At 48.3% G+C, this 22,657-nt stretch overlaps 1 protein-coding gene across 1 annotated transcript; it reads right to left on the bottom strand.

The window, feature by feature from the left end:
* Positions 1-316: 316 nt before the first annotated feature.
* LOC145335550 (uncharacterized) lies at positions 317-12,882 on the bottom strand (the record flags this gene model as incomplete). Its single annotated transcript, XM_080181349.1, has 2 exons — positions 317-788; positions 11,701-12,882. A coding segment is annotated over one exon (627 nt), but the record flags the coding sequence as incomplete, so codon positions are not given.
* Positions 12,883-22,657: the final 9,775 nt, after the last annotated feature.

Here is a 22,657-nt window from a genome sequence, read left to right as displayed (position 1 = left end):
CCGCTGGTGCCTCAAGAGGCCGGTTAACTGGGTGAACCCCTTGCCGCAGAGGGCGCAGGCGAAGGGCCTCTCCCCGGTGTGGACCCGCCTGTGAGCCAGCAGGGTGGAGGGATCACCGAACCCCTTGCCGCAGAGGGCACGGACGAGATGTCTCTCCCCGGTGTGGACCCGCCTGTGAGCCAGCAGGGTGGAGGGATCACCGAACCCCTTGCCGCAGAGGGCACGGACGAGATGTCTCTCCCCGGTGTGGACCCGCCGGTGTAGCAGCAGGCGGGAGGACTGGGTGAAGCCTTTCCCGCAGGCCGAGCAGGCGACGGGCCTCTCCCCGGCGTGGGTGCGACGGTGAGTTCCCAGGGCGGACGGGGAGCGGAAACCCTTCCCGCAATCCCCACATTTCCACCGTTTCTCCATGGCGTCGGTCTTTCCAGATCGGAAGATCGGTGAAAGCTTTATCCACCGGCAGAACACGTGTTCGATGGCTCCCTGCTGAGATGATTTTCTGCCTCTCCCCACCCACCTCAAGAGCATCTGAAGCTCTTTCCACAGTGAATGAAGCGGAACGCTCTTCAGGTCTCGATGTTTGTGTGTGTGTGTGTGTCTTGGTGCTCGTTCAGTCACATCGATGTTCGGGAAAACTCTCTGAAGCAGACAGAACAAACGTCTATCGCTCTGGAGTCAGAGGACAGTGAGATTCAGGCTGCGGTGAAGTGGGTGGCTCTGTCAGATCGTGAGCTGATGCTTGCTTTGGGATTCCACATCTCTCTGGATCATCCCCCCTTCTGACATTCCTGCAAAAAGGAGTTTAATATAAAAACTCAATCACTGGACAGATGATTCTAGTTTCGATGAGACATCCTTTCCTCTCGTGTCCCCCGAAAGCGGTAAATCTCTGACACACTGTCGCTTCCCCCCCCCCCCATTCCATTCCCTCTCTGTTATACTGAATATATGTACATCCCCACCCCAACAATTTGTCAATTTCTGTCCTGGGTATACTGAAGAGAAAATATTCTTGGAGCCTACTATAGGAACTTAGAGAGCATACCCCATGTTTTTACCCTATTAATCCCCAAACCTCCTAAAGGGCAATTTACCGTGGCCAATCCACCTAACCTACACATCTTTTTATACTAAGGGGCAATTTAGCATGGCCAATCCACCTAACCTGCACATCTTTTTATACGAAGGGACAATTTAGCATGGCCAATCCACCTAACCTACACATCTTTTTATACTAAGGGACAATTTAGCATGGCCAATCCACCTAACCTACACATCTTTTTATACTAAGGGACAATTTAGCATGGCCAATCCACCTAACCTACACATCTTTTTATACGAAGGGACAATTTAGCATGGCCAATCCACCTAACCTACACATCTTTTTATACGAAGGGGCAATTTAGCATGGCCAATCCACCTAACCTACACATCTTTTTATACGAAGGGGCAATTTAGCATGGCCAATCCACCTAACCTGCACATCTTTGGACACTAAGGGGCAATTTAGCATGGCCAATCCACCTAACCTGCTCATCTTTGGATTATGGGAGGAAACCGGAGCACCCGGAGGAAACCTGTGCAGACACAGGGAGAATGAGCAAACTCCACACCAACAGTCACCCAAAGCTAGAATCGAACCTGGTGCTGCCCCTTTCTGAAACTCACTGCCTGAAAGGGTGGCAGAGATGAGAACCCTCACAACATTTAAAAAGCACTTAGGAATATAAGAGCAGAATTGAGCCAATTCAGCCCTTCGAGGTTGTTCTGCCCTTCAATCAGATCATGGTTGATGTCTCCCTGGTCTCAAATCCACCTCCCTACCTGTTCCCCATATCCCTTTATCCCATTTTTAAATCAAATATATCTATCTCCTTCTTGAACCCATTTAATGATGCAGTCTCCACCACGCCATGGGACAGTGGTTCCACAGATTCACCGCCCTCTGCGAGAAGTAGTTTCTCCTCATCTCAGTTTTAAATTTACTGCCTCCCAAACTCTACCTGTGACCTCTTGTTCTAGATTGCCCCAGACGAGGGAACATTTGGTCTACATTTACTTTATTAATCCCTTTTAGTATTTTGTATTTTCCAGACGTCGCTGGATTCTGGGGAAGTGCCGGAAGATTGGAAAACGGCTAATGTTACGCCGTTGTTTAAGAAGGGTGCCAGGCAAAAGGCGGGGAATTATAGGCCGGTTAGTTTAACGTCTGTGGTAGGTAAAATGTTAGAATCCGTCATTAAGGAGGAAATTGCGAGGCATCTTGAAGGGAATTGCTTGATAGGGCAGACGCAACACGGTTTCATTAAAGGGAAGTCGTGTCTGACAAATTTACTGGAGTTCTATGAGGATGTGTCTAGGGCGGTGGATAGAGGAGAGCCGGTGGATGTGGTCTTTCTGGATTTTCAGAAGGCGTTTGACAAGGTACCTCACAAGAGGTTATTGCAGAAGGTCAGGGGACATGGAGTTGGGGGTAGGGTGTTAGCGTGGATAGAGGATTGGTTGTCAAATAGGAGGCAGAGAGTGGGGGTCAATGGGTGCTATTCGGATTGGCGGTTGGTGACTAGTGGGGTGCCCCAGGGGTCGGTGCTGGGGCCTCAGCTATTTACCATTTATATAGATGAACTGGAGGAGGGAACCGAGTGCAGGGTGTCGAAATTTGCGGATGACACCAAGATTGGGGGAACGGCAAATTGTGCGGAGGGTGTGGAGAGTCTGCAGAAGGATCTAGATAGGCTGGGCAAATGGGCCAGGAAATGGCAAATGGAATTTAATGTTGGCAAGTGTGAGGTGGTCCACTTTGGTAGGAAGAATGGTAGGAAGGACTATTACTTACGTGGCGAAAAACTGCAGCAGGCGACGGTGCAGAGGGACCTCGGGGTCCTTGTGCATGAGTCGCAAAAACCCAGCTTGCAGGTGCAGCAGGTGGTCAGGAAGGCGAATGGGATGCTGGCCTTCATAGCGAGGGGGATTGAATATAAAAGTAGGGAGGTCTTGCTGCAGCTGTATAGGGCATTGGTGAGGCCGCAGCTGGAGTACTGTGTGCAGTTTTGGGCGCCGCACCTGCGCAAGGATATTTTGGCCCTGGAGGGAGTGCAGAGGAGGTTTACTAGGCTGATACCGGAGTTGAAGGGATTGAGCTATGAGGAGAGGCTGAATAAACTAGGCTTGTACTCATTAGAGTTTAGAAGAATGAGGGGAGATCTCATTGAGACGTATAAGATGATGAATGGGATGGATAGGATAGAGGTGGAGAGACTCTTCCCGCTCAAAAAAGACAGTAGGACTAGGGGGCACAGCCTCAAGATAAAGGGGAGGCGGTTTAGAATGGAGTTGAGGAGAAACTTCTTCACTCAAAGGGTGGTGAATCTCTGGAATTCTCTGCCCGTTGAAGTGGTGGAGGCTGCCTCGCTAAATATTTTTAAGAAGCGGGTTGATGGGTTTTTGATAAGAGAGGGGATTAAGGGTTATGGGGAGAGGGCGGGAATGTGGAACTGAGCCACGACAGATCAGCCATGATCTTATTGAATGGCGGGGCAGGCTCGAAGGGCTAGATGGCCTACTCCTGCTCCTATTTCTTATGTTCTTATGTTCTTATACCTTGATCAGCTGTTAGTGGACTAATAGTGTGTGCAAAGTACATTACTTGATTAGAAATGCAGAGGCGAATGAATGTGAGGACTGACTTTACTTTAGCATCATCAGGTGAGGGTGCTGGAAGCAGATACAATCAATAATTGCAAAAGAAACTTGGATGAGCATAGGAAGGAAATGTGGGGCAGCACAGAGGTTAGCGCTGCTGCCTCACAGTGCCAGGGACCCGGGTTCGATTCCCGGCTTGGGTCACTGTCCGTGCGGAGTCTGCACCTTTTCCCTGCGTTTGTGTGGGTTTCCTCCAGATGCTCCGGTTTCCTCCCACACTGTGCAGTTTAGGTGCATTAGCCATGCTAAACTGCACCTTAGTGTCCCGGGATGCATAAATTAGAAGGATTAGCAGGGTAAATATGTGGGGTTACAGGGATAGGTCCTGGGTGGGATTGTTGTTGGGGTGGATTCGATGGGCCGAATGTCCTTCTGCATTGTATGCATTCTATAGCTACAGTACTATGTTACATGATTGAAAATTACAATCAATGTGCATTTTTACAGAAAGCTAAATAGTAGGACAATAAGAAATTTCCATAAGAAAAAGGAGCAGGAGTAGACTATTCGATCCCTCAAACCTGCTCATTCAATAGGAACATGGCTGATCCAACATGTCCACTTTCCAGCCCCTTCCCCCAAACCCCTTTTTTTCCTTCCCTTAAATCGACTTGAGGAAGCATAGCTGAGGACGTGTCTCTGTCTACATCAACGGTGGTGAAGCGTTAGATGGTCGAGAGCTTCACGTTTCTAGGTAACCAGATCACCAACAACCCGCCTTGGTCCCACCACACCGATGCTATAGTTAAGAAAGCCAACACCTCTACTTTCTCAGGAGGCTAAGGAAATTCAGCTTGTCCGCTGCAATTTTCGCCAACTTTTACAGATGCACCATAGAAAGCGTTCTTTTTGGTTCTATTACAGCTTGGTATGGCTCCTAATCTGTCCAAGATCACATGAAACTACACAGGGTCGTAAACGAAGCCCAGTCCAGCACGAAAACCAGACTCCCATCCATTGACTCTGTCTACACTTCCCGCTTCCTCCGAAAAGCAGCCAGCATAATCAAGACCCCACGCATCCCAGACATTCTCTCTTCCACCTTCTTCCGTCGGGAAAATGATACAAAAGTCTGAGGTCACATACCGACTGACTCAAGAACAGCTTCTTCCCTGCTGCCATTAGGCTTTTGAATGGACCTACCTTATATTAAGCTTATCTGTCTCTGTATCCTATCTGCAACTGCAACACTATATCCTGCACCCTATCCTGGGCAGCATGGCAGCACAGTGATCAGCACTGCTGCCTCACAGCACCAGGGACCCACATTCGATTCCACACTGTCTGTGTGGAGTCTGCACTTTCTCCCCGTGTCTGTGTGGGTTTCCTCCAGGTGCCCCAGTTTCCTCCCACAGTCCGACGGATGTGCTGGTTAGCGGCATTGGCCGGGCTAAATTCTCCCTCTGTGTACCCAAACAAGTGCCGGAGTGTGGCCACTGGGGGATTTTCACAGTAACTTCATTGCAGTGTTAACGTAAGCCGGCTTGTGACACTAATAAAACAAAAGTTTAAACTTTCCTTCTCCCTATGTATTCTATGAATGGTGTGTTTTGGCTGTACAACACTGAAACAATACTCTTCACTGCATCCCATGTGACAGTAATGAATCAAATCAAAAATAAACACAAGGTCACTGCCCCCCACGGCTCTCTCTTCTCTGAGAGAAGAAATTCATCCTCATCTCAGTCTTAAATTGGTGCACTTTTATTCTGAGACTATTGTTACAATGCAGAGGTTGACCCCCTTTTGAAAAGTAATGCCCAATCCCCCTCCCACCGTTTGAAAAGTAATGCCCAATAACCATCCCCCCGCCCAAAAGAGAGGAATCCTCACCTCTTAATCTGTGAAAAGTGTGTGGGAAGGTGTGAACTGTCCTTCAGTAATGTTTAGTGGGTAACTAACAGAAATATCTGACACTCATGTTAAAATGGGCACTTACAATTTATTTAACTCACAGGGAACTTAAAACAAGCAACATACCAAATAAAATAAGATTCTACTGGCATGCCGTTCAAACAAATACAATACTCGTTCTAATAGTAATATAGTAGTAATAGTAATATTGTTCTAATAGTAATATCATCCTAATAGTAGGATAGAATATTATTTAAATGGTGAAAAGTTGCAGCATGCTACTGTGCAGAGGGACCTGGGGGTCCTTGTGCACGAATCGCAAAAACCCAGTCTGCAGGTGCAGCAGGTGATCAAGAAGGCGAATGGAATGTTGGCCTTTATCGCGAGGGGGATAGAATATAAAAGCAGGGAGGTCTTGCTGCAACTGTACAGGGTACTGGTGAGGCCACAACTGGAGTACTGTGTGCAGTTTTGGTCCCCTTATTTGCGAAAGGATATATTGGCCTTGGACGGAGTACAGAGAAGGTTCACCAGGTTGATACTGGGGATGAAGGGGTTAGCTTTTGAGGAGAGATTGAGTAGATTGGGCCTGTACTCATTAGAGTTTAGAAGGCTGAGGGGGGATCTTATAGAGACATATAAGATAAGGAAGGAGCTAGATAGGGTAGAGGTAGAGAGATTCTTTCCACTTAGAAAGGAAACCAGAACTAGAGGGCACAGCCTCAAAATAAAGGGGGGTCAGTTTAGAACAGAGTTGAGGGGGAACTTCTTCTCTCAAAGGGTGGTGAATCTCTGGAATTCTTTGCCCACTGAAGTGGTGGAGGCTACCTCGTTGGATATATGTTTAAGTCATGGGTAGGTAGATTTCTGATCGATTAGGGAATTCTGGGGAGCAGGCGGGTAAGTGGAACTGAAACACTTCAGATCAGCCATGACCTTATTGAATGGTGGGGCAGGCTCGAAGGGCTAGATGGCCTACTTCTGCTCCTATTTCTTATGCTCATTAACAAAAAAGATAATAATAGAATTCAGCCGCTGTCAAAAAAATACAACCAGGTTTGTAGCTTTCGGAATTTTTGGAGTTCCTCTGTTGATTTCTCTGTCTCTAAATTCTTTCTGATTTGGTACCTTTTGCTAGTTAGATGGTGCTTTCTCTTAAGAAATATCTGAAGCTGGCAGAGTTGAGAGCTGTTTTCTCCCTCTCTCGGCTCGAGAGGTGGCAGCTCGTCTGTTGCTGTCCTGTTTTTCCCCTCCCTGCACTCTCTTTTATACCTGTGATGACCTATCAATATTCCCACAATAGGATTGGTCTGATGTTGTCAACACCGTCAAATTCAAATGTTATACGTTCTTGGTAAGTGAGTGCCTGTTTTAAATTGATTGGGCCAAATTTTTAAAAAAAATCAGGTTGTCTTGTTAAGACGTCTGCTTGTACACCTTCTACAATATATGATACTGAACTCCACTGGTGAGGTGAGAGGGGACCACAAGGCCACATCTGTCCCAAGTATGGACATCAGGGGAATCATAGGAAAACTGAAGTCAATGGGAATCGGTGGGGAGGGGTGGGGGGAGCTCTCCACTGGTTGGAATCACATCCGGCGCAAAGTAAGATGGTTGGTGGTTTGAGGTCAATCACCTCAGCTCCAGGACATCACTTCCTCAGGATAGTGTCCTAGTCCCAACCATCTTCAGTTACTTCATCAATGATCTTCCTGCCACCCACCTTCCCTTTCCCCCCCTACCATAAGCTCAGAAGTGGGGATGTTTGCTGACCACTGCACAGTGTTCAGCACCATTCACATCCCCTTAGACGAGAGCAGCCCACGTCCAAATGCAGAAGGACCCGGGCAATGTTCAGGCATTGGCCGGCAAGTGGCGAGAAGCCCGTGTTGGAGGGGTGAAAGGTGAGGAAAAAGAGGCGGGCTGCTGCGCACAGGCAGAGGGCGTTGGGAGACCGGAACACACCTCAAACTTGGAATGGCTGGAAACCCTTGCAGCATCCCAGCATCTGGCAGTCAGTCTCTCTGAACCCCACATGGGGGCTGCTCCCACCCCAATCTTGTCTGGAGGTGACTGACCAAAATCGGAAGGCTGGAAGGACTCTGGTCCCCCAACCAGACCGATGGGCTTTGTGTGAAGGCAGATTGAGCTTCAGACAGACTAAACCTTCCTCATGTCTCCAACATCTGCGAATAAAACAGTTTTTCTTTTCTCCACCCTTTTCCTCATTTGTAGGCTCATCTGTGTCGATTTCAGTTTCACTGTTTTATTAAAGAGTGAAAGCTTGTTTCTTGGTTTAGTCCCTTGCAATTATTTACTTTAAGCTTATTGGTCACTATGGAGATTGCAGCAACATGTTGTATAATGTGGCCAGTGTGGTTATTGGTACGTACCATAGAAACATAAAATCAACTTCCAGGAGGCCATTCAGACCATCGAGTTTGCACCAACAGCAATCCCACCCAGGTCCCATCCCCATAACCCCACACATTTACCCTCCTAATCTGCCTGACAACAAGGGGCAATTTTTGATGAACTATCCACCTAACCTGCACATCTTTGGACACTAAGGGACAATTTAGCATGGCCAATCCACCTAACCTGTACATCTTTGGACACTAAGGGACAATTTAGCATGGCCAATCCACCTAACCTGCACATCTTTGGACACTAAGGGACAATTTAGCATGGCCAATCCACCTAACCTGCACATCTTTGGACACTAAGGGACAATTTAGCATGGCCAATCCACCTGACCTGCACACCTTTGGACACCAAAGGACAATTTAGCATGGCCAATCCACCTAACCTGCACATCTTTGGAAACTAAGGGGCAATTTGGCATGGCCAATCCACCTAACCTGTACATCTTTGGACACTAAGGGACAATTTAGCATGGCCAATCCATCTGACCTGCACACCTTTGGACACCAAAGGACAAGTTAGCATGGCCAATCCACCTAACCTGCACATCTTTGGATACTAAGGGGCAATTTGGCATGGCCAATCTATCTAACCAGCACATCATTGGAAACTAAGGAGCAATTTAGTGTGGCCAATCCACCTAACCAGCACATCTTTTGGACTGAGAGAGGAAACTGGAACACCCAAGGAAACCCAGGGGAGAACATGCAGACTCCGCACAGACAGTGACCCAAGACTGAAATTGAACCCAGGTCCCTGGCGCTGAGGCAGCAATGCTAACCACAGTGCCATTTTGCTGCCAGCACTTCTGTCCATGTTTGGATCAAAGTTGTAACGGGGTCAGGACCTGAGCATCAGTGAGCAAGTTACTGATAAGCAAGTATCAGTGCTTGTTAAGCACTGTTGATGATCCCTTCCATCACTTTACTGATGATCGATAGTAAACTGATAGGGCAGTAATTGGATTTCTCCTGCTTTTTTTGTGGACGAGACACACCGTGACAATTTTCCACAATGTCGGGGAGGGGATGCCAGTTCTATACTGGCACATCTGGGTTAGAGGTATGGCAAATTCTGGAGCACAAGTCTTTGGTGTTAACATATGGGCGGCACAGTAGTTAGCACTGCAACCTCAACGTCAGGGACCAGGGTTGAATTCTAGCCTTGGGTGACTGTCTGTGTGGGGTTTCCTCCGGGGTGCTCCGGTTTCCTCCCACAGTCCAAAGGTGTCCAGGTCGGGCGGATTGTTCATGCTTAGTTGTCCCTTAGTGCCCAAAGATGTGCTGCTGCTTCGATGGATTGGCCGTGCTAAATTGCCCCTAATGTTCCAAAATGTGTGGTGTTAAGGGGATAGGGATAAGTTACTCTGTCAGAGAGTTGGTGCAAATTCCTTGGGCTGAATGGCTTCCTCCGCACTGTATGGATTCTATGATTGTTCTAAGATTCTAAGACTATTGTCAAAATATCATCAGGATCTCATGGTGTTAGCGTTATTCAGCGCGTTAAGCTGTTCCTTGACATTGCATGGAATGAATTGAATTGGCTGAAGACTGCCATCAGTGTTGTTTGGGACCTCATGAAGAGGCCGAAATGGACCATCCACTTGGCACTTCTGGCCCAAGATGGTTGCGAATGTTTCAGCTTTACCCTTTGCGCTGATGTGCTGGGCTCCTCCATCATTGCGAATGGCGATAATTGTGCAGTCTCCTCTTCCCCCTGTTTAATTCCCCTCTGGAACCTCTTCCAGCCCTACGACCATCCTATTCATAGAATCCCTTTAGTGCAGATTGAAGGCCATTTGGTCCATCGAGTCTGCACCAACCACAATCCCAGTCGGGCCCTATTCCCATAACCCACGTATCTACCCCCTTAATTTAGCATGGCCATTCCACCTAATCTGCACATCTTTGCAATGTGGGAGGAAACCTGAGCACCCGGAGGAAACCCACACAGTCGCTGGGGGAGAGAACATTCAAACTCCACACAGACACCCACCCGAGGTCAGAATTGAATCAGGGTCCCTGTGGCCATGAGGCAGCAGTGCTACCACTGTGCCACTGTCATAGCTCCCTGTTCTTGTCCAATTCATTCCCCTATCCACATCACATCACCATTGGCAGCCGGCCGTTCATTCAGTTGCCCTTGTCCCGAGGCCTAGAATTTCCTCCCTAAATCTCTCTCTCTCCCCTATTTCAAGATACTTGTTGAAATCTATCACTATGACCAAACTCTGGATTTTCTGCGGCTCACTCGGGATGTTTTACTACATTAACAGCTCAACGTAACCACAAGTTGTTGCTATTGCCTCAGATTGATTTGTCAGTTTAATTCAGTTGGCTGGGTGGCTGGTTTGTCACCAGAAGCGAGGCCAGAAGCGTGGGTTCAATTCCTGTACCGGCTAAGGATATTCAACCATCTCAACGTTGCCCATCGTCTGAGTCATAGAGGTTTACAGCATGGAAACAGGCCTTTTAGCCCAGCTTGTCCATGTTGCCCGGTTTTTAACCACTGAGCTAGTTCCAATTGCCCACAGTTGGCCCATATCCCTCTACACCCATCTTACCCATTGCTTTTTAAAAGACAAAATTGTATCCGCCTCTACTACTGTCTCTGGCAGCTCGTTCCACCCTCACCATCCTCTGTGTGAAAAAATTACTCCTCTGGACCCTTTGGATCTCTCCCCTCTATACCCCTTATCTAAGCCCCTCATTACGTTATAGACATCTATAAGATCACCCCTCAGTCTCCTGCACTCCCAGGCAAAAAAGAACCAGTCTATCCAGCCTCTCCTTATAACTCAACCATCAAGTCCCAGTGGTATCCTAGTAAATCTTTTCTGCACTCTTTCTAGTTTAATAATAACCTTCTGTAATAAGGTGACCAGAACTGTGCACAACTGAGGTGTGGTGATCCTCTGGTTAAATCTTCATCAGTCCTGGGTAACACATGGTTAGCTGCTGCCTCACAGAGACCTGGGTTCGAATCCCATCTCAGGTCACTGTCTGTGCAGAGTTTGCACATTGTCCTGTATCTGCATGGGTTTCCTTTGGGTGCCCCAGATTACTTTCTCATTCCAAAGATGTGCGCGTTAGATGGATTGGCCTTGCTAAATTGCACCTTAGTGTCCAAAGATGTGCAGGCTAGGTAGATTGGCCATGCTAAATGACCCTTTTGTGTCCAAAGACGAGTGGGTAGATCCATGGTAAATTGTCCCTTGGTGTCAGGGGAATCATAGATCATAGAACCCTACAGTGCAGAAGGAGGCCCTTCGGCCCATTGAGTCTGCACCGAACACAATCCCACCCAGACCCTACCCCCACATCCCTACATAATTGACCCACTAATCCCTCTAATATATGCATCTCAGGGCACTAAGGGGCAATTTTTTAGCATGGTCAATCAACCTAACCCGCACATCTTTGGACTGTGGGAGGAAACCCACGCAGACACGGGGAGAATGTGCAAACTCCACACAGACAGTGACCCGAGCACAGCTGACCACTGTGCTACCGTGACGCCCTCAGGATTAGCAGGGTAAATACATGGGGTGATGAGGGATAGCGCCTCTGTTGGATTGTCGCCACTGCGACCTCCTTCTGCACTGCAGAGACTCTATGCTTCAGTCGCAGCCTATGGACATCTGGGACTATGGCAGTTTTTTTCTTTTACAAATCGACAGAATCAGGAATGGCACACAAATATTTTAAATCCTCTTACCGCAGTCATTTTCCCATCTGGAAATGTAAACCTGCCGTTTCACTTTCAGTCAGGAACAGATCCCGGTTTTATGAAATAGGAATCCAGCATTCACCGCTGCTCTTCCTGATTCTCAATCCAGTTGTACAAGGAGCCTTCTGACAAAGAACCCTGAGCAGTGGAAGACAGCGGCCAAGACACATCACGTATAGGCATCTTAGGACTCATCCGCACATCTGCATGGTAGCACAGTGATTAGCGCTGCTGCATCACAGCTCCAGGGACTGGCTTGGGTCACTCTGTGTCTGCACATTCTCCCCGTGTCTGCGTGGGTTTCCTCCAGGTGCACTGGTTTCTCCCACAGTCCAAAAGACGTGCTGGTTAGGCGTCGTTGACCGTGTTAACTTCTCCCTCATTGTACCCGAACAGGTGGGGATTTTCACGATAATGTAAGCCTACTTGTGCCACTGATAAATAAGCTTCTTTTCTTTACGGATTGGCCGTGCTAAATTGCAGTCCTGAATCGTTGATCGATAGCGGCAAGGGCAAGCATCCGGATCCGTGCCCGACCAGCAGTCACTCATGGTCTACCTGGTGCCTTAGGAGGTGCGACGAGCGGGTGTAGCCCTTCCCGCACACGGGGCAGGTGAAGGGCCTCTCGCCTGTGTGAATGCGCTGGTGGGACAGGAGGGTGAAGGAGCGGGTGAAGCCCCTCCCGCACTGGGGGCAGGTGAAGGGCCTCTCGCCCGAGTGGACCTGCCGGTGCTGGAGCAGGGTGAAGGAGCCCGCGAACCCTTTGCCGCACTCGGCGCAGACGAAGGGCCTCTCGCCGGCGTGGGAGCGCCGGTGCTTCAGCAGGTTGGACGAGCAGGTGAACCCCTTGCCACAGTCGGGGCAGACAAACGGCCTCTCGCCGGTGTGGGTGCGCCGGTGCTTCTGCAGGTCGCCGCCGCTCTTGAAGCCCTTGTCGCAGTCGGGGCACTGGAAGGCCCGCACGTCCGAGTGTGTGCGCTGGTGCCTCTGCAGGTTGGAGAGGCGGGAGAATCCCGTCCCGCAGGCGGTGCAGACAAACGGCCTCTCCCCGGTGTGGGTACGGCGATGGATTTCCAGCTCAGACGGGTAATTGAACCGCCTCTCGCAGTCCCCACATTCCCACGGTCTCTCCGTAACGCCAGTCTCCTTATGTATCTCCAGGTTGGATGGTCACGCGAAGCTTCCTCCACGCACAGAACGCATTTACGATTTCACCTTGCTGTGAATGTTTGTCTCAGGTTGCGTACCTCTTTCCACAGTCAGTTCACTGGAACAGTCTGGTGTGTGTGTGTGTCTGCTTTTCCATCGAAGCTTGAAACCCTTTCTTTCCCCCACCCCACACAGAACCACTCCTCGTGCAAGATCCAATGATAGTCAGGTCCTGATGGTCTGAGTATCGAGTTCCCAGTCTCCTCCTTGTAACCTGGTCAAACCAGTACACAAAGGTCAGTCCAGCAGAGAAATTCAGAACAGATCATTCTAGCCGCAAGCAATAGCAGAAAAGCCCCGAATGGCACAGTGGTTAGCCCCGCTGCCTCACAGCGCCAGGGACCCGGGTTCGATTCCCGGCTCGGGTCACTGTCTGTGTGGAGTTTGCACATTCTCCTCACATCTGCGTGGGTTTCCTCCGAGTACTCTGGTTTCCTCCCACAGTCCAAAGATGTGCGGGTTAGGTTGATTGGCCATGCTAAGAATTTACCTCTTAGTATCCAAGGATGCGTAGGTTAGAGGGATTAGTGGGTATAATATGTAGGGATATGGGGGTAGGGCCTGGGTGGGATTGTGTTTGGTGCAGACTCGAAGGCCTCTTTCTGCACTGTAAAGGTTCTATGATTCAAAGCAATCTTTCACAGTGCTCAGCAAAAGTATCTTACAGTGATAAGGAAGGACTGTGGAAAAAGAGATAATCAGCCATGGACATCTAAGGAAATAAAGGAGGGTATCAAACTGAAAGAAAATGCATACAAAGTGGCAAAGATTAGTGGGAACCTAGAGAATTGGGAAATCTTTTAAGGTCAGCAGAAAGCCATGAAAAAAGCTATAAAGAAAAGTAAGATGGATTATGAGACTAAACTAGCTCAGAATATAAAAACAGATAGCAAAAGTTTCTACAAGTATATAAAACGAAAAAATGTGGCTAAAGTAAACATTGGTCCTTTAGAGGGTGAGAAGGGGTATGTAATAACTGGAAATGAGAAAATGGCTGAGCCATCGAACAGGTATTTTGTGTCGGTCTTCACGATGGAAGACATAAATAACATGACAAAAATTGACGACAGGAAGGCTATGACAGGTGAGGACTCAGAAACTATCGTTATCATGAGAAAGATAGTGTTGGGCAAGTTAATGGGGCTAAAGGTAGACAAGTCTCCTGGTGCTGATGGAATGCATCCCAGGGTACTCAGAGAGATGGTGGGAGAAATAGCAAATGCACTAGTAGTAATTTACCAAAATTCGCTGTACACTGGGGTGGTTCCCACAGATTGGAAAACAGCAAATGTAACACTACTGTTTAAAAAAGGAGGTAGACAAAAGATGGATAACTAAAGGCCGGTTAGCTTAACTTCTGTGGTAGGGAAAGTACTTGAATCTATCATTAAGGAAGAAATAGTGAGATATCTGGATATAAATTGTCCTATCGGTAAGACGCAGCACGGGTTCATGAAGGGAAAGTCATGTTTGATTAATTTGGTGGAATTCTTTGAGGACATGTGCAGTGGGCAATGGGGAACCTGTGGATGTGGTGTATCCGGATTTCCAGAAGGCATTTGACAAGGTGCCACACCAAAGACTGCTGCATAAGATAAAGATGCAGTGTTACAGGTAATGTAATAGCATGGATAGAGGATTGGTTAACTAACAGAAAGCAAAGAGTCGGGGTAAATGGGCGTTTTTCTAGTTGACATCAGTGATAAGTGGTGTGCTTCAGGGATCAGTGTTGGGATCGCAATTGTTTACGATTTACGTAGATGATTTAGAGTTGGGGACCAAGTGTAGTGTGTCAAAATTCACAGATGACACTAAGACGAGCAGCAGAGCAAAGTGTGCAGAGAATACTGAAAGTCTGCAAAGGGATATAGATAGCCTAAGTGAGTGGGCAAGGGGCTGACAGATGGAGTATAATGTTGGTAAATGTGAGATCATTCCTTTTATTAGGAATAACAGCAAAATGGAGAATTATTTCAACAGTCAAAAATTGTAGCATGTTGTTGTGCAGAGGGACCTGGCTGTCTGTGCAAGAATCACAAAGAGTTGGTTTGCAGGTGCAGCAGGTAAGTAAGAAAGCAAATGAAATTTTGTCCTACACTGTTAGAAGGATGGAATTTTTTATGTTGCAGCTGTATAAAATGAAGCCACACCTGGAGTACTGTGTAGTTTTGGTCTCCTTACTTGAGAAAGGATATACTGGCACTGGAGAGGGTACAGAGGAGATTCATAAGAACATAAGAAATAGGAGCAGGAGTAGGCCATCTAGCCCTTCGAGCCTGCCCCGCCATTCAATAAGTTCATGGCTGATCTGTCGTTGCTCAGTTCCACTTTCCCGCCCTCTCCCCATAACCCTTAATCCCCTCTCTTATCAAAAACCCATCAACCCGCGTCTTAAAAATATTTAGCGAGGCAGCCTCCACCACTTCAACAGGCAGAGAATTCCAGAGATTCACCACCCTTTGAGTGAAGAAGTTCCTCCTCAACTCCGTTCTAAACCGCCCCCCTTTTATCTTGAGGCTGTGCCCCCTAGTCCTACTCTCTTTTTTGAGCGGGAAGAGTCTTTCCACCTCTATCCTATCCATCCCATTCATCATCTTATACATCTCAATGAGATCTCCCCTCATTCTTCTAAACACTAACGAGTACAAGCCCAGTTTATTCAGCCTCTCCTCATAGCTCAACCCCCTCAACTCCGGTATCAGCCTAGTAAACCTCCTCTGCACTCCCTCCAAGGCCAAAATATCTTTGCGCAGGTGCGGCGCCCAAAACTGCACACAGTACTCCAGCTGCGGCCTCACCAATGCCCTATACAGCTGCAGCAAGACCTCCCTACTTTTATATTCAATCCCCCTCGCTATGAAGGCCAGCATCCCATTCACCTTCCTGACCACCTGCTGCACCTGCAAGCTGGGTTTTTGCGACTCATGCACAAGGACCCCGAGGTCCCTCTGCACCGTCACCTGCTGCAGTTTTTCGCCCCGTAAGTAATAGTCCTTCCTACCATTCTTCCTACCAAAGTGGACCACCTCACACTTGCCAACATTAAATTCCATTTGCCATTTCCTGGCCCATTCGCCCAGCCTATCTAGATCCTTCTGTAGACTCTCCACACCCTCCGCGCAATTTGCCGTTCCACCAATCTTGGTGTCATCAGCAAATTTCGACACCCTACACTCGGTTCCCAGATCATCTATATAAATGGTAAAAAGCTGAGGCCCCAGCACCGACCCCTGGGGCACTCCACTAGTCACCATCCGCCAATCCAAATAGCACCCGTTGACCCCCACTCTCTGCCTCTTATTTGACAACCAATCCTCTATCCATGCTAACACCCTACCCCCAACTCCATGTCCCTCGACCTTCTGCAATAACCTCTTGTGAGGTACTTTGTCAAACGCCTTCTGAAAATCTAGAAAGACCACATCCACCGGCTCTCCTCTATCCACTATCACCTCCGCCATTTCTTTCAGAACCCTCGGATACATTCCATCCGGTCCTGGGGACTTGTCCACAATCAGCCCCTCCAGTCTGTCGAGCACCGCCTCTCTAGTAACAGTAATGTCATTAAGACCCTCCAGTCCTACCACCTTTCCATCTTTTCATTAAGTTGATTCTGGAGTAGAGAGGATTAGCTTATGAGGGGAGACTGAGTCTATACTCATTAGAATTCAGAAGAATGAGGGGAGATCTTACAGGAATATAAAAGATTATGAAGGAATTACGTAAGATAGAAACAGGGAAGTTGTTTCCACTGACAAGTGAAACTATAACTAGAGAGCATGGTTTCAAAATAAGGGGAAGCAGATTGAGGACTGAGTTGAGGAGGAACTTCTTCACCCAAAGGGTTGTGAATCTGTGAAATTCCCTGCCCAGTGAGACTACCTCATTGAACGTTTTTAAGGCAAGGATAGATAAATTTTTGAACAGTAAAGGAATTAAGGATTATGGTGAGCGGGCGGGTAAGTGGAGCTGAGTCCACAAAAAGATCAGCCCTGATCTTATCGAATGGTGGAGCAGGCTCGAGGGGCCAAATGGCCTATTCCTTATCCTAGTTCTTATAAACCTTAAATAAATAAAAGCCAGATGATATCCAGATCCTGATCAACTTGAGTGAACATAATCAGATCTTAATGTGATCTTTAGTTGGAGTTTGCTGTGTGTAAATCCTCCTCCTCCTCCAGTTTCCGGGGTCCACCCTCTGTCAACCCAGCACAACTTCCTCTTCACCTGCTGACAGGGAGCAGCGCGCACGCGCACCGCCATTCCCTTAAGATGGTGGCCGCGCACGCGCCCAGCGACACAAGACCGCACTCGTAAGATGGCGGCCGCGCATGCGCCCTATCGCAAACTACCATCTACCAAGATGGCGGCCACTAGACGGGCGTCTGTGACGGGGGTTGTGACGGGGGTGGTGACGGGGGTGGTGGCGGGGGGGGGGGGGAATCGGCCCTGAGAACAAAAAAAAGATAAGCCCTCCCGCCGGCAGCGGTAATTTATTGTTTTACCTTTGTGGCAAGCCTCGTCTGGGTGGGTGGGTGTGGAGCCTCCCCTCTCACCCAATGCCCCTAACGCTGCCTCCTCATATCCGCCTCCTTCCCACCTGAAAATGAGACCAACAGTCGCCTGTCCCGGGACATGAGCCGCACTGCGCATGCTCAACTTCACTATTCCCCCCCCCCGGGGACTGATTGACAGCAGTGTTGGGCCAATAGGAAGAGGGGGCGGGAGCGGCTGGTCCTCCAACCAATCGGGTGAATGAGGGGCGGGGCTGCAGGAAGGCTGGCCCTCCAACCAATCGGAGTGAATGAGGGGTGGAGCTGGAGGACCGAGCGGGAGCGGCTGGTCCTCCAACCAGGCGTCTGAATGAGGGGGCGGGGTTGTGTGCTGAGAGCAGATGCCCAGAGCATGTATCTGGGTCTCTGGAGGGCTTTGACAAAGGGTTGTCTGGAATCAAAACATCAGCTCTTTTCCTACAGATGCTGTCAGACCTGCCGAGATTTTCCAGCATTTTCTCTTTTGGTTACCATTTATATAGATGATCTGGAGGAGGGAACCGAGTGCAGGGTGTCGAAATTTGCTGATGACACCAAGATTGGGGGAAAGGCAAATTGTGCGGAGGGTGTGGAGATTCTGCAGAAGGATCTAGATAGGCTGGGCGAATGGGCCAGGAAATGGCAAATGGAATTTAATGTTGGCAAGTGTGAGGTGGTCCACTTTGGTAGGAAGAATGGTAGGAAGGACTATTACTTACGTGGCGAAAAACTGCAGCAGGCGACGGTGCAGAGGGACCTCGGGGTCCTTGTGCATGAGTCGCAAAAACCCAGCTTGCAGGTGCAGCAGGTGGTCAGGAAGGCGAATGGGATGCTGGCCTTCATAGCGAGGGGGATTGAATATAAAAGTAGGGAGGTCTTGCTGCAGCTGTATAGGGCATTGGTGAGGCCGCAGCTGGAGTACTGTGTGCAGTTTTGGGCGCCGCACCTGCGCAAGGATATTTTGGCCCTGGAGGGAGTGCAGAGGAGGTTTACTAGGCTGATACCGGAGTTGAGGGGATTGAGCTATGAGGAGAGGCTGAATAAACTAGGCTTGTACTCGTTAGAGTTTAGAAGAATGAGGGGAGATCTCATTGAGACGTATAAGATGATGAATGGGATGGATAGGATAGAGGTGGAGAGACTCTTCCCGCTCAAAAAAGACAGTAGGACTAGGGGGCACAGCCTCAAGATAAAGGGGAGGCGGTTTAGAACGGAGTTGAGGAGGAACTTCTTCACTCAAAGGGTGGTGAATCTCTGGAATTCTCTGCCCGTTGAAGTGGTGGAGGCTGCCTCGCTAAATATTTTTAAGAAGCGGGTTGATGGGTTCTTGATAAGAGAGGGGATTAAGGGTTATGGGGAGAGGGCGGGAAAGTGGAACTGAGCCACAACAGATCAGCCATGATCTTATTGAATGGCGGGGCAGGCTCGAAGGGCTAGATGGCCTACTCCTGCTCCTATTTCTTATGTTCTTATGTTCTTATGTTTCAGATTCCAGCATCTGCAGTAATTTTATCTTCCGGATGAATTGCCCAATGACTGAGCCACTGCCTCCCCCTGTATATAAGAAATAGGAGCAGGAGTAGGGCATCTTACCCCTCGAGTCTGCCCCGCCCTTCAATAAGATCATGGCTGCTGTGATAGTGGTTCAGTTCCACGTACCCTCCTGACTTGGAGATATATCGGCCATTCCTTTGCTGTCGCTGGGTCAAAATCCTGGAATTCCATCCCTAACGGTACTGTGGGTCAACCCACACCACATGGGCTGCAGCAATTCAAGAATAGTCATGATGTGGGTATGCTGGCGTTGGACTGGCGTAAACACAGTAAAAAGTCTGACAACACCAGGTTTTAGTCCAACCTATTTATTTGATAATATACTCGCAAGCTTTCGGGTTAGCCCCTTCGTCAGGTGAATGGAGAGTTCTGGCCTCAGACAGAGCATATAAAGCACAGACAGTTTAGAGATTACTGATTAGAATGCGAATCCTTACACCTAACCTGCTGTTCAAGACCTGAAGTGGCCAACAATGTGAGTGGAAGGAGCACTGATCACAGTTTAAAGAGATGTGTATTGTCTCCAGACAGTACAGTAAGTGAGGTTTTGCAAACCCAGGCAAGTCACGGGGCTTACAGATAGTGCGACATGAACCCAAGATCCCTGTTGAGACCGTCCTCATGTGTGCCGCCTTCACGACACACGACAGCGCAGAGTCGCTGAACAGAGACTGATAGCCAAGTTCCGCACACATGAGGACGGTCTCAACAGGGATCTTGGGTTCATGTCGCACTATCTGTAAGCCCCGTGACTTGCCTGGGTTTGCAAAACCTCACTTACTGTACTGTCTGGAGACAATACACATCTCTTTAAACTGTGATCAGTGCTCCTTCCACTCACATTGTTGGCCACTTCAGGTCTTGAACAGCAGGTTAGGTGTAAGGATTCGCATTCTAATCAGTAATCTCTAAACTGTCTGTGCTTTATATGCTCTGTCTGAGGCCAGAACTCTCCATTCACCTGACGAAGGGGCTAACCCGAAAGCTTGCGAGTATATTATCAAATAAATAGGTTGGACTAAAACCTGGTGTTGTCAGACTTTTTACTGCAATTCAAGAAGGCAGCTCACCACCACCTCCTCAAGGGCAACGAGGGATGGGCAATAAATGCTGACCAGCCAGCGATGCCCATGTCCCACAAATGACTAAAAAAGATGGTGAGATGGGTTTGGACTTCAGGATGTGGAGATGCTGGCGTTGGACTGGGGTAAACACAGTAAGAAGTCTGACAACACCAGTTTTAAGTCCAACCGATTTATTTGATAGTAAACTCACAAGCTTTCAAGGTTAACCTCTTCGTCAGGTGAATGGAGAGTTCTGGCCTCAGACAGAGCATATAAAGCACAGACAATTTACAGATTACTGATTAGAACGCAAATCTTTACACCTAACCTGCTATTCAAGTCTTAAAGTGGCCGACAATGTGAGTGGGAGGAGCACTGATCACAGGTTAAAGAGATGTGTATTGTCTCCAGACAGTACAGTGAGTAAGGTTTTGCAAACCCAGGCAAGTCATGGGGGTTACAGATAGTGGTTTAATTTGGATTTCAGCCCAGGGAGGAGGGACAGTGTGTGGGATGGGGATTTACAGGTTTGTGGGGGGGGGGGGGGGGGGGGGGGGGGACAAGAGTGTTCCAGAAAAACTAGAATTGTCTGTTCAGAATTTCTATGCTGGACTGACACTGATGGCTTTTGTAAACTCTTCTTGCATTTACAGAAAGGACACTCAAATTGAACTTCACGCCAAGTTCTGGCAATCATTTCCTGCAATACAACCTGAATATCATTGGTCTTTGAATGTGGAAGGAGAAATGCTTGTCTGTTCTGTGTGGGAAAAGAATTCAAATATTAGTGTGCCTGGAAAAGCACCAAGACACACACACAACACCCGACTGAGAGTGTTCCAGTGCACTGAGTGTGGAAATAGTTACACAGCCTGAAAAAACATGGCAGTGTTCATAGCGAGGAGAGACTGTACACATGTTCTGTGTGTGGACAAGGCTTCAACTGATCATCCAACCTGGACAGATACAAGGAACATGGTTTACTATCACCGTGGAGAAACCATGGAAATGCGAGGACTGTGGGGAGGGATTCAAATGGCCATCGCTGCTGGAGATCCACCGATGCACCCACGCTGGGGAGAGGCCGTTCACCTGTTCCACCTGTGGGAGGGGATCCACTCAGCTGTCCGGCTTGCAAACCCACCAGAACGTTCACTGGGAGCTTTTAAATGCTCAGGTTGCAGCAAGTGCTGTAAAACTTCCGGGCAACTGGCATCCCACCAGCGCGCTCACCACGATAAGAGACCATTCAGGTGCTCTCACTGCGGGACTCGGTTCAAGACATTGTTTTGATCAGCTTATGTTAGAATGTAACCGGTGACAACTTTGTATTGAATGTAATGTGACCAATGGTAACAAGCTGTAAGGATCAGCTGACCCAGTAAACCATGGAACCAATTATAGAACGTTGTGATGGTCAGCTGACCTCACTATAAATAAGAACCTGTTGGGGATTGTGGGGGAGCTTGGAGTGGTCCAGAGCGAGGCCCCAAGTGTTGCAGTAATGGAAGTTTCTTTATTAAACCCTTTCTTTAATTTATAAGTTGGAGTAAGTTTTGTTTTTTATTTATTGTCTGCATTTGAAAAGTTCCTTCTGAAGAAACAGGCTATGAGATGTTAAGGGGTTAACATCCCATGAATCTCCTATGATCTTGGCCTTTTGTAAAAAGGTTTTGCAAGCTGAGATCCTGCAAAATTGCAAACACAGCTTTGAGATAAATAAAAGGTCTCCATTAGCTTAAAAGCTGTGATTAACTGCATCTTGTTTGAAACAACCTGTGCTGATATCAGTACATACTCCCTTATTCTGAACTGTCACCCTAGCCTTGTAAATTACGAAACTCTTTGCTCTATTAAATCAGTCGAGACTGGACTTGGCTAAATGCTGTCCTTGTTTGAAGAAGATAACATTCACTTTATGGGCAAAGTAATGTCCCAAGATATACATGAGAATGGTCGCTATCTCACACCGGAGCAATGGTGGACGTGCAGTTTCGATGGCAACTAGTGGGGAGGGGGGCGGCGGTTTCGACGTATTTTTACTCACATACTGTATTTGTACATACTTTTGCTGTTGCTAAGCATGTGATCTGGGTGAAGTTATACTGTGTGTACATAACTAATTGCTGTAAAAAGAGTATAAAGGGAGAAGAGAAGCCCTCCCGTTCGAGGTAGTATTGCTCGGACACTGTTCTGAGTTAGTAAAGCGATCCTCCAAAGTGCTTATAGTTGCTTGAAGATAAAGGACTGTTTTCTTATACAGATCAGTGTCTTGCTTCTGCATCAAATACATAAGGGTCTCTGAAAAATGAACCTGACAGCTACACCAGCGCACTCACAACGAGAGGCTGTTTGGCTACTCTGATTGCGGGAAGGGGTTCAAGGAGGCATCCAGCCTGCTGAAACACCAGTGGATTCACACGGGGGAGAGGGTGTGCGGGGTGGGGTTCACTCGGTCCTTCACCCTGCTGCAACACTGATGAGTTCACAGCGGGGAGAAGCCCTTCACCTGCCCTGCGTGCAGGAAGGGCTTCGCTTGGGCGTCCCACGTGCACGGACACCGATGCACTCGCGGCGGGGAGAGGC

The sequence above is a fragment of the Carcharhinus amblyrhynchos genome, unplaced genomic scaffold, assembly GCF_965287045.1.
Source record: "Carcharhinus amblyrhynchos unplaced genomic scaffold, sCarAmb.v2.hapA scaffold_39, whole genome shotgun sequence".
Taxonomy (NCBI): Eukaryota; Metazoa; Chordata; class Chondrichthyes; order Carcharhiniformes; family Carcharhinidae; genus Carcharhinus; species Carcharhinus amblyrhynchos.
The sequence above is the reverse complement of the archived record's forward strand: the minus strand, read 5'-3'. Positions and strand labels throughout refer to the sequence as shown.